The sequence below is a fragment of the Castor canadensis genome, chromosome 13 (genome assembly GCF_047511655.1).
Source record: "Castor canadensis chromosome 13, mCasCan1.hap1v2, whole genome shotgun sequence".
NCBI lineage: Eukaryota > Metazoa > Chordata > Mammalia > Rodentia > Castoridae > Castor > Castor canadensis.
The window spans coordinates 104490631-104503194 of record NC_133398.1 but is presented as its reverse complement, the minus strand read 5'-3'; the positions used below and the strand labels follow the sequence as shown (position 1 = coordinate 104503194).

Sequence of the window (12564 nt, the reverse complement as noted above, 5' to 3'; positions counted from 1 at the left end):
CCTGGACATAGAGAACACAGGAGGATTGAATGGTATTCTTAAACCATAGTGCTAAAAGAAGGATTTGGCCAGGGCTTAACCTTCAAGCCTAAGAAACGGTGGGATACAGGCATTTCCCAGAGGTTGGCAAGGAGGCAACCTCTACAAAACTACTTCCTCTGAAGACTGTTATTTTAGTCCCTCGAGTGTTTTCCTTACATGTAATATTTGATACACTAGAGAGTGTTCCTATTTAAAATCAGATCACTTTCGGGAATGTACCACATCTAGTTTTGCTGCCACCTCTCAACCTTTTGCAGGGAGACAAATCTTTGGCAGGGACCTTTTATTTGCGAAGAGCTTTTTGCCTTCCAGCCTTTTCCTAGATTGTCCATTCTCCCTTGGAATTCTTTTTTTTCTTTTTTTGAAAATTAACTGGTTATATAATCAATGCCAAACAAGAGTTTAAAATAATTTGAAATTTATTTCATTAAGCATGAAGATACTTTCACAATTGTGTAAACCTATAGTAAATACATTTCTTGACATAAAGACACATTTGCAGTGAAAATATTACTACTGTAAGATTGCATAAATAAAATTCCTATTATTGCTCATGCAATAAGGTATTATATAGTCATGTTAAAATAAGTATTCTATCTACAATAATATATAATGGAAATAAAATGCACTATCTAAACAAAATAAGAGTCAATTTTAAATCTACTTAGAAAAGACTATCCAGAGAATCCTAATCCCATAACGAAAAGTATAATCACTGAAGTAACCACAGTTATTTAAACTGAAAATGATGGGTCAGTATAAGGATATTTTTCTAAACATCAAATGTAAACTGTTTCAATTATTTTTGATATATTTAGCATACTAAAATTTTGAGGACCTCCTGTGGCAATGAAATCTCTTGATGGAATATAATCTTCAGAGGCTCCATGCATGTTTTCTAGAGGCAGTGGAAGGAAAAGAGGCTGCTTTTTCATTAACTGTCTCCTTGGACCCATTGGATGTGGGACTTGTGACAAGAGGAATAAAGCCAGGGCCCACTACTTGGCTTCCAGCAGGCAGAGATGAGTCAGGCACATTTGAATTACCAAGATCTTCACTGGTGTCATTTCTACTGAATTCCATTTCAGAAGGATAGAGAAAAGCCTTCTCTTCAGATGAAGGTTGATCCAATGGTGAGAGGCCCTGTTGGCAAGGCTCTTCACCACATACTGTATGTGGAACATCAGGTGAATGAGAATGTTTGATTAAAAGTTTGGTTTGAAGCCTAATTTCAATTAATTCTTGTCTCATCTGCTCGTTTTTTTCCTTGAAATAATGGAGGTTTTTTTCAGAAGTCTCAACTAACATCAAAGAAAGCTGCTCTTTTTTCTCATATTTAACAACTTGGTTTTGATAATAAAGAATGTCTGTGTGCATTTTTTTTCAAGATATCTGGCTTGCATTTTGTAGCTCTTCAGCTCTCTAGATGCACGGAGGATCTTCTCCACCACTTTGGAAAGTTTCTCCTCCATCTCTAGCCGGCAGTTGCCTTGTGCTATTAAGTTTTTGTTTTGTTCCCTACTATTACATAAATACAGTTCAGTCATTTTGTTAACTTTGTGCTGAAGCATCTGATTGTCATTTTCAAGCTGTGTATTTTGTGATTGTAAACAAGCTTGTTCTGTCTGGAGAATTTTAATATGCTCCATGAGGTCTTGATTGATTTTATTTACTTCACACAATTGAGTTTCAATCTGGTTTTTCTCTGCTTCTAAGGTTTTTAAGTATGCGTTTAATTTTGCAGCATACATCAGTTTCTTCAAAGCTCCTTTTGGCTGATTTTCTCGGTAAGCTGCCTTTTCTGATCCATCTGTCATTTCTAATTCCAAGTCACCATCACATATATCTTCTCCAAGTATAGCAGTCCAGTCTGTCATGTTCAGCAAATGGGCGGTCAGAGACTGGATGTGATCTTCTTGATCATTTAGAACTTGTTGTGCACGTACTGTGGAATCTTCAATTGTTATCTTCTGTTTTTTAAGTTCACACACTTGTTTCTTCAGGGATTCAGTTTCTTGGAGAAGCTGTTTTTGGTGTGCCTGAAGTTGGGAGTTTTCATTCCAGGCATCTTTCATTGGCACCTTCAGTTGTGCTTCAGTGTTTTGATGTGTTAGGCAGGCTTCTTTGGCTTCAGCTAGTTGTTCTGTTAGGGAATTTAGTCTATCTTTTAATTCTTGCTCCGTTTTTGATAACTTGGCCCTCAATTCACATTGTTCAGAATGTTTGCATTTTTCTTCTTGTAGCTCTTTTTCTACAAAGAGTATTTCATCTTCCAGTTGAGATTTGGATCTCTCCAGCTTTTCACAGGTTGCCTTCAAACTCTCTACTAGCTCTGTTGAGCCCTTCTCAAAGCTGGCATCCTTCAAAGATGACTCTAAGTCTTCAAGCTCTTTTTCGGCAAGGCTCACTTTTTGAAGGAGTTCGCATTTTTCTTCCATCAGTTCACAAAGCTTTATGGCAAGATTTTTTTCTTTCATTGCATAAAGCCACAAACAGCACAGAAGAATAAAAAGTCCAAGGATAACCACACATATCACCGGCTCCCACGGCAATGCATAGGGATTTCGGCCTAGCTTCAACTCTTCAGGACCTCCTGCCACATGCCTGAAGAATTCTCTCAGGATTAGTCTCAAGTACCACTGAGTGGCGGCCTTGGCTCCCTCCATGATGCCAAAGCAGCTCTGTCTGTTGCCAAGGCCTGACCAGGCCACAGAAGGCAATAGAGAACACTCAACATTCTAGATAGAACCTGAACACTCCCTTGGAAGCAGGGACAGACCACTGTGTGGCTTGATGCAGGGGGAGGGGGTGACACCATGCCCAAGGGGGCAGGACCTAGGCCACTTTCTTACCCTTGCATTCAGGTCAACACAGGTCAGCTCCTGCTCCACACATGCTTGTGAAGCTCCCTGTTCATGCCACCCACCCCTCTGTTAGGTTTCAGCAAGATCTGGCTGGGAAGAGGCTCCAGCATCTTATATAAAGCTATACAGATTTCCCATAGGTCGTAAAGCTTTCTCAGGCACCCTCATAGGTACAGTCCAAATTAAAATACTTTCATCAAGAAGGAACAGAATACTTAAGGGAGTCATATTCAGGTAAAAATGCAGTCAAATATTGTTTACTTAACACTTCCTGTAAGCAAAGTATGTCATACATAGTGGCAGGTTCACAAAAATAAGTCTCACGTTTTCAAAAAAATTTTAAGCAAGAATTTGGGCCTATTATTAAATATGTAAAAATAATACATTACTCATAAAACAACTCTGGGTTCAACCACAGAGCCAAAACTAAGGGTACTTTTTGCCAGTAAGAAGCTTGTCAAGTTAGAATGCATATTTGTAGTCAGTGAGATTATGGTGAGGCTATGAGCTGTTTTTCTTTATTTTTTTGTATATACAGCCCCAAATGATGACATACAGCCTTTGTAAACATTTTAGATGTAATCTGTTTATGATGTTTTCAAGACTCTGTCATTTCATTTAACCCCTTTTGCTTCCATGGTATAATGATAAAAACTAGGTCTACAGAAGAGGTTTTAACTACATTTAATTGAAATTTCAAGAGCAATAAAGGGTACAAAGACAATACTCGGAGGAGGCCTCTTTGTAATTTCCATCCCACCTTTAGGCCTGTGTCATTAACCACCTCTGTGAAACCTATTCAGAAGTTATTTATCTTCTCCGATAAGCACTTCCAACATTTGCTCATTGTTATAAGTAACTGTATTAATTAGCTTCAGTTACTCTAATGTACTACTAAGGTAGGATAAATTTAAAAAGAAGTGATGTTTATTTTTGTCATGATTCTTGCAGGGCCCCACTGACTTGGATCTGGTTAGAGCCATTTGTTGGCTTAGTCCTGAGGTGGTCCAGAGCATCTCAATACAGGAGGCAGGTGGCGTGCATGGCTCGCGTAGCTCTATTACTGTGCGGTCTCTCTCCCTTTCCTTTAAAGCCACCAGGATACACTCTTGGGGCACTAGCCAATGACTTAGTAAACCCAACTGTAAACACAATAGTTGGGATAAACCTTCACCATCTTAATACCATGAACTTAGGATCTTGGGGTTAAAGTCCTGCATGAGTTCATGGAGACAAGTCCTTTTCCAGCCATAGGAATAACACACTGTGTTATAATGATTGATGGTCATTGAGATCATAAGTGAATTCATCCTCATCTTCTCATCCAAAACAGTTCCTTCCATGTGGCTACAGACCATGGTATGAACGAATTCTTGCCAAAATCTCATAACAACTTCCTAAGAATCTGAGTCTTCAACACTTAATGTTGCAGGTTGTGAGTTCTGATTCTTCCCTCTTCTCTGATGCCCTAGGATTACTTTACTTTTTAAGTGTGAGAAATCAGTTCTGCACCTTTACTGCAGTTGGGAAGGCTTTTGGATTGCAAAGTTTATGCTCTAGTTTGGTGAGTTAGTACCAATGATAATTCCACTTGAAGGCTCCTAGAAGCAGAAACTTGGAGGACTCTGTGAATTCATCCTGTCACCTCTATTTCTCTTCATCACAGTAGCAAAGCCAGTCACAGACTTGCACTCTGGTTACTGTAAAAGGGGACTTTGTGAACTTCCTATGCCAGAACCAGTGCAAGGGAGGGAGTAGTTGGTCAAATATAGGTTTCTCAGTTACACCTTATACCTAGTGATTCAAAATCTCTGCATAGAGGAACCAATACAGAAATAGTTAATAAGAAGCCAGGTTATTCTTAAGCACAGTTCAATGGTTAGAATCATCAAGAAAATGTAGAGCCCTGTTGAATTTGTGGAATATTGTTCAACATGTTTAAAAGGTATATATCAGAGTACCAAAAATGTATGTATCAGAATATTGGTATCCTACACCTACACAATAGAATATTATGTAACTGTAAAACAAGACCAAAAAAGGAAGAGACATTTTATGTACTCATAAGGGATGATTTCTGAGATGTGTCAAAGAACATGAAAGAGAATCAAACAAAAATCTAATGAAAATTATAGATAATGAGTAATAATGGAATACCTTGCATCTGTACATAAATATAGTGTAATATAACAAAGTACCATGAAAGCTGTTGAATAATAGTGGCGCAGAGTGATAGAGAAAGAGAAAGTAATAGAAGTGGTTAATTTGATGAAAGTATGATATATATGTGTGTGAAATATCAAGGTGAAACCACCTTATAACACTTCAAAAAAAATAGGGCAGGAAAGTAAAATAGGTTCTGTCTATGGGGGAATATAAGTGGCGGGGCAGGGTAAAGGAAGAGCGTAAAGGAGGGCACATTTGGTGGATGTAATTCATGTGTGTGTATGAAAACAGAATGAAATCGGTTGAGATTATTGTAAGACTGGGGAAGGAGAAGAGGTAGAATGATGCAGGAGGTGCATCTAGTAAATACGTATTGTAAGCACATCTGTAAATGTCACAATGAATCATCCTAAATAATATTTGCTAATGAAAAAAAATATTAATTAAAAAAGAATTTATTCTCAGTATTGTTCCTATGAGTTCTCTTCACATATTAAGCTAAAATGTCTGGCTTGCCATCCTGTATTTACCATCTCTTCCTCCTATCACCAAACACAGGTTTCCCCATCTATGAACATCAGATTGCCATGAAGGCCTACCCAAGGTGCTGTGTGTTGGGGTAAGAAGCCCAGCAAGAGTCTGTGCTTATTAAATGTCAGTAATTATTTTTTGTATGTTCATAGAATGTAAATTGGAATTATTGTAGAAGTTGTGTGGCTCATAAAATAACACTTGTAACACTAAGGGTTTATTCACCATTGACAACCACTAAAGACCTACTTTGAGTCAGAGCTGTTCTAGGTAACAATGGAAGCCATCTCTCTTGAAGTAAGAAGGAAATTGAGAAGAAAGAATTGGGCAACCTGTTGAACCTCTCGTTTTGTTTTTTTCTGTTGCTGGGGGTAGAACCAATGGCCTTGCACTTGCTGCTACCACTGAACTACATGCTCATTTCAACTTACGGAGTCTCGCTAGGCCCAAACTCAAAGCGAACTCCAGTGTGACACAGGACAGTGTGCTCAGGGTCAGGCACAGGCCTCAGTGTTGGTATGGTTGATGCTATGATGATTCCGTTTGCTGCTACCATCTGCCAGGGCACTTGAGAGAGCTATGTTGAGCAGCTACTGCTTTACTGCAAGTCACCTGGGTGGATTCCTTCAGCCACTGCTGCTCTGGACTGCAAGACTTGGCAAGTGTGTCTGATCTCCAGAGCCAAGGACTTATTTCCTGCCTTACCCCCAGGAAAACTGGGAAAGCTTAGGAACCCGTCATCTGGCTTTACATTGAGAAGTTGTGTCAGTTTGCTAGCATTGCTGACTAGGGTCTTCATCAAAAAACATTTGTTCTCCAATAGTTCTGGAGGCAGAAGTCTGAGATCAGGGCTATGGCAGGCCCTGGTCGTCTGAGGTGCCATGGAGGATGTATTCCAGGGCTTTGTGCACTTTCTGGCATTTCCTTGGCCAGTGAAGTATCACTCTACTCTTCACATGTTGTTTTTCCTGTGTGCATATTCTTCCTGTGTGTTGGTCCTCACCCTCCCTTCATTCATTCATTGATTCATTCATGTATGACATGGGCTTGCCATGTAGCTCAGGCTGCCGTTGGACTCAAGATCCTCCCCCTTCAGTCTCCTGAGTGCTGTATTTATAGGGATGTGCCATCATACCCAGCTAAATTTCCCCAATAGAAGGACACTAGTCATATTGGCTTGGGGCCCACATTGGTATGATGTCATTTTAACTAACTGCTTCCAAAAAGACTGTATTTCCAAGTATTCTGAAGTACTGGGGGTTAGGACTTCTCTGTGAGCTTTTGGGGGGACACACTTCAGCCCATAACACTTTCTATGTTGTGAGAATCCTAAAATGCAGGATGGGCAGCCAAAGCAAAATGAGAAACATCCAGTATAAATTCAGAAGGTGGTATTTCTAATCTGTGGCACTTTAATAATTCATTGTCAATAATTGTCACAGTCTTATGTGGACTGAAGATTGTTTTTTATGAATATAAATCTGGATGAATTGAAGAAGGTGAAGCCACAAAACCTTTAGAAATGGAAAGAACCATACAGATTGACCTGAGATTTTCTTTCTTCCAAGTAAAACCCCAGAAGTCCAGAGAAACAATGTGACTTGTGTAGGGTCAATCAGCAAACATAGAGGATGCTCCTAAAGCATCCATGTCCAGTTCTTCCCTGCAGGACACAGCCTGTTATGTTGTTCAAGCACCAAACTCACATTCCACAAATCTTAGGCTGTTTCTTATTTTTGATGTGAGGTGCCTCTGAGGTTTTGACCGACAGTCCTGGCTTTGGCTATGAGGTAAGGGTGAATTATGGGACTGGGAGAATTGGCTTTGGGAAGCCACTGCCAGCTTTTCCAGAGAAAGAATACTGAAAGTATCAGTCACTGGCTTTCTCCACTGTAGATGGGCATAAGTAAAGAGAACACTTCAGAAGGGATGTTTACGGAAAAAATTATGTATATTCTATTGTGGTAGTTCCATTTTCATAGCATGAACTGTAGAGTTTTGTCATTGGACTCCCCTGAGAGGTTACCTTCCCAGGAAGATGGACAGTGATGCATTCAGTACCTTGTGTGGATTTTTGTAATGTGGTTTTGAAGATGTTGCAATACATATTTATTCTCTATATTTCCATCTTACCATTGTTGATAGAGTGTTCTCTGAAGCTGTTCATCTCTGACAGAGCTTAATTACATAAATACAACAGGCCCCAGATCTTTCTTTGTACAATTTCCCCGTCTTCTGTATCCCCAGTTTCATTATAGTCTTATCCAGAGAAAGAGCTTGGGTTTGAGAGTTCTCACATCTCCAAGCTTTTCTGAGCATATCCAGGAATATTAGTGAAATGCTTTGAAATCTATTCTTCTCCATTGAGCTGACTAAAGCACTAGTGAAGGAAGCTGGGCAAAGGACAAACTCTGGGAATTTTTTGTACTTTTCTACTTCTGAAGTTATTTTCTCCTTCCAGTTGGGGAGTTCCTCCCAGGGAACAGCCCTAGATTCTCCTTTATCAGGTCATCTAAGCTAAGTGTGTGAGTTTCTATCAGTTACCCTCTTCCTTCTCATGCCCAGTGGTGGCTTATTATTCCCTGTAGGAGACCATGTTGGTCCTGATCAAGATGAATGCATCAGATATTTGAGACTGCTGCTACATGTGAGGGAGGAGAGCTTATGTTTCCTGCTGAAATTGTACTTTTGATTGACCTATTCTCCTCCCACTACAATTCCCATGACATGACATTGTAGAATGAGATGTTTTCCCAGTGACTGTGACTGACATTCAGTAAATGTTTGTTATGATCTTCTTCCTGGATCACTTAACTTCTTAATAGTTGGTCTGTTACATTATCCATTAGTTTTCTAGGGCTGCCCTAATATACTACCACAGGCTGGGTTGCTTCAACAGTAGGAACTTTTTGTCTCCTATTTCTGGAGGCTGGAAGTCCAGGATCTCCACCCACCTGTTCCTTCACTTATCTCTGTCATGGACAAGAGAACCTATTTTGCAAAAGCAGACCATTGTGTGTCTCTGCATTTTATAACCTCTATACAATCAGTCCTGTGTATCCTCATGCTTCACACCTGTGAATTCAACTAAGCATGGGTTGAAATATTCAGAAAAAAATTACATCTGTACTGAATATGCACAAACATGTATCTGCACATTTTGTATCTGTGGGGAGTCTCAGATCCAATTCACCAGTGGATACTGAGGGATGAGATCTATTTACATTTTGTTAATTTACAGTAGCAGAGTACCTTTTATTCTATGATTTGGAAACACTTTCTGGATCCTGCTGGAACCCAGTGGGGAATGAAGAAGCAGAGATAAATTAGAGCAAGCAGTAGTGCTTCAGGAACCCTGGCACAGACAAGCAATTTTCTTTGGTCCTCTACAAAATCAGAGTAGAGATAACTGAAGTAGTTTTAATATGTGGAGTCCTGAGACAAAGGTTACCATTGCCAGGAGTTCTGGCATCTTTCCAATGACTGTATTTCTTCTTAATGAAAAAAATCAGTCATTTAAGAACCAGCACTCTTTCATATTACTGCTGTGCAGTTTACAAGTATTTCTGAAGGGTGTCAAGGGCTGAAGCAGATGAAATGTTTGGAATGTAGAAAATGGTCCTAGTCAGTATGGTGCCATGCTCACACCTGTGATGCCAGCTACTCAAGAGGCAGATATCAGGAGGATTTCAGCTGAGGCCAGCCCAACTTGGGCAAAAGTTAGCAAGACCTCTCATCTCAATGAACTATATGAATGTCATCCTAGCTGCTTGGGAACTGTACCATAGCTGATTATGGGAGACCCAACCTGAATAATAAATAAAGCAAAAAATGGGCTGGGAGCATGGCTCAAATGGTAGCAGGCTCAAGGGAAATAAAAATGATGCTAGTGCCTGATGTACTTGGAAGTTCACTGGGCCACACAGGGAAAGGAGCAGGGAGACCCTTAGTGACCCTTGAGTGACTCTGGGGAAGCCTAGCCAGTTCCAGGGTGAGGACTACTCTGCAGAAGCAGTCATGGGGCTTCTGCCTCCCAGATTAAAAACCATTGCTTAGCGTGGCTGCTTCTGAGTCAGGCCTTATAGCACACTCAGATGCCTGTCCCTGGAATCAGCCCAAGACTACCCTGGTTCTATAGGCACTCCCATTCACTTCCTGGAAAGAACAGGATTTTATCCACTTCTCAAGTCTGACACAGCTTTATTCTTCCAAAGGAAACAAAATTTAATCAAAATCTTAATTTCAACATGAACAAAATCTAATTTCCTATGGAAGGAGAAGACAGTGAAGATCTGCATGAGCTCTGAAGAGATACATTTGCGAAAGAGACTGCTTTCAGGACATTTTAAAAAGAAGCTGCTATTTTTAGAGGGCCAAAATATTTCCACTTCTGTTTTCAGTTGCTGGCTATGCCAGACAGAGCAGGGATCTTGAAATGACTGGTCCTCAGGTTCAGATGAAAGGGAATGTTACCTCGAAGGTGAACTGGTGGTAGCAGATCCCTGCTCTGTGTCAGGCAAGCACAGGGCTGCAGGACCATTAGGAGGTCAGGAGCCACTCTGCTTACTGTGCAAGTTTTCAAAACTTGTGTGTCTAGGTTCCTCATCCTCACACAGGGTAGTTCAGAAACCATCTTCCCCAGTGACAGCAGGGAACAAGTGAGACAGCACCTACTAAGTGCTCAGGACCACAACTGGTCCTGATCTTTACTATTGATATTAGGTCCAGAAAAATCCTGATTATTTTTGGCAGTGCTGGGGTGGAACCCAGGCCTTGTGCATTCTAGAAAAGTGCTCTACCCCTCAGCTACACTCTCAGCCCCCAGTACTTTAAACACTTATTTTGCTTCCACTTCTACATGGTTTTCAATGTAGTCACAATTTTCATTTCTGAGTCCCTAGCATGTTTTAGAGGTGGTCCCAGAAGCATTTGTGTAACTTATCTTAGTAACTTCTCATAACAACGTCAACAGTAATGGCCAAGAATAACTTTACAGGTCATACAGAGTTTCATACAAGATTAATAGAATTCTGAGCTTGTATTGGCAAGGAAAAGCCCTGGAATAGGCATGACTTAAGCTGGTCTTGCAGGGAAGAAGAGGGTGGATTGAGGAAGTGTGAGTTGGGGCTGGAGGACAAGGTGTTCCAGGAGAAGGGAACAGCATGGTCAAAGGTGTGAGGCAACATAGCAATGGGACAAGGAACCATCAGAGGCACAGCTATGTCACCTTCCCCAAGGACAGTAGAGCTGCTATGTGCTCTACTACTTGAGCCACACATCCAGCTGTGATTATTTTTTATTGGATGTTTTATTGCATGATCCTTGATGTGGAAGACTCAAGGAATAAGTAAGGATATAGAAGAAAAGACTTTGCTTTTGTAACCACATACTCATTCTCTCAGCAGACAATGCAGAATGTATTCTGGGATCTTTTTCAAAGCATTTCACCTATAACTTTTACAAAAACATTAGTGTTATTTTCCCCATAGTCTTTTAATTTACTCATTCATTAAAAATATGTGACAAAGACTGAGAAGAAGATAAATGGGGAAGAAAACCAAATTTAATTCTCTTGGAGCTGTCTTGAGATAGAGGCATTTGTGAATTACTAATTGTGCAGGTGCAAGTAAGACCATAACTTTAGTAGGTGCTATTTGGAGGGGAGGAAAGGGTGTTCCAGATAAGAAAATAGCTTGCATACAGGCTTGTCAAAGAACTGAAAGGAGATAAATGCAAGCAGAGCAGACGGTACAGGGCAAGATAATACAGAAAATGAGCTGTGACTTCCTTTTATTTACTTACATCTTTGGCAGTACTGCGGTTTGAACTCAGGGCCTCATGCTTGCTAGGCAGGCACTCTACCACTTGAACCACACCCCTATCCCATTTAACTTTAGTTACTTTTCAGAGATGTTATTGTGATTTTGCCCAGGATTAGCCTCAAACCATAATCCTCCTACCTATGCCTCCCGTGTACATGAGATTATAGGTATGTGCCACCATACTCATCTACTATGACTTCCTCTTCAAAGGGTTTGAATGTCATGGAGACATTTTCTTGTTACTATCTATATGTCAGAGTATTTGCATAACTTCCTCTTCACAGACAAAAGCTGCACAAAGAGATTCTGCAAGAAGTGTGTCAGACTGGAAAATCAGGTAGATGCTACAAAAATGCATTGGTGATGTGTGTGTGTGTGTGTGTGTGTGTGTGTGTGTTAGAGAAAGAGAAGGAGAGAGAGAGACTGAGTCTGTCACATGTGCATGCCAAATTGATTCTGTGGAGGAAGGGTGAATTACCCATTGATTATTCAGCATGTACAGTATATACTGAGGACCTAGTTGAAGACAATCAGTAGAGGAGCCATGATGCCTCAAGAATTCTTAAGTAGTAGCTGGGTGTGAGAATGCACACCAGTAATCCCAGCTCTCAAGAGAATGAGACAAGAGGATAAAGGTATTTGAGACCAGCCTGGGCTATGTAGTGAGACCCTGATTCACATCCCCCTCCAAAAAACAAAAGAATTCATAAGTAGTGCTGAAATTGACTGCCACTCCCATGGGCCTTCCTGAAAAAGTTTCTTGTATGTCAACTTTGCTAAGGAAAGAGGCAAGTGAATATACTGAGCTCAGGGAGTAGAAAAATCCAAAGTCTCTCTGAGAAACTCTAGATGAAATCATTGCTATGGGCTGCATTTTGTCCTTCAAAATTCATGTGTTGAAGGCCAGTCATGGTGGTCCGTGCCTGTGATAATCGCAGTTAACCAGGAGGCAGAGGTAGAAGGATTGTCTGAGGCAAGTTCCAGGCAAAAAAGTGGAAACTCTTATTTTAAAACAAACTCAAACAAAGGTGCTCGGGGGTGTGGCTCAAGTATAGGGGCGCCTGTCTAGCAAGTACAAGGAGCCTGAGTTCAAAGCCCAGAACCACCAAAAAAAAAATTTAATATGTTGCAGTTCTAAT

General features: G+C 40.5%; 2 protein-coding genes across 14 annotated transcripts in view; one reads left to right on the top strand and one right to left on the bottom strand.

Annotated features, from left to right (window-relative positions):
* Positions 1 to 12564, bottom strand: part of LOC141415543 (uncharacterized) — a 340659-nt gene that overhangs the window by 118911 nt on the left and 209184 nt on the right. The window lies entirely within an intron of this gene.
* LOC141415544 (zinc finger protein 782-like) overlaps positions 1 to 12564 on the top strand; it is a 96405-nt gene that overhangs the window by 80994 nt on the left and 2847 nt on the right. For 6 of the 11 annotated variants that reach the window (XM_074052400.1, XM_074052396.1, XM_074052399.1 and 3 more), the window contains one exon: positions 11710 to 11762. In XM_074052400.1, the coding sequence (XP_073908501.1) occupies positions 11710 to 11762 (53 nt within the window). Of the gene's footprint in view, positions 1 to 5630; positions 5692 to 11709; positions 11763 to 12564 lie in introns of all 11 variants that reach the window. The other 5 variants (XR_012440532.1, XR_012440531.1, XM_074052395.1 and 2 more) reach the window with 2 other exon arrangements.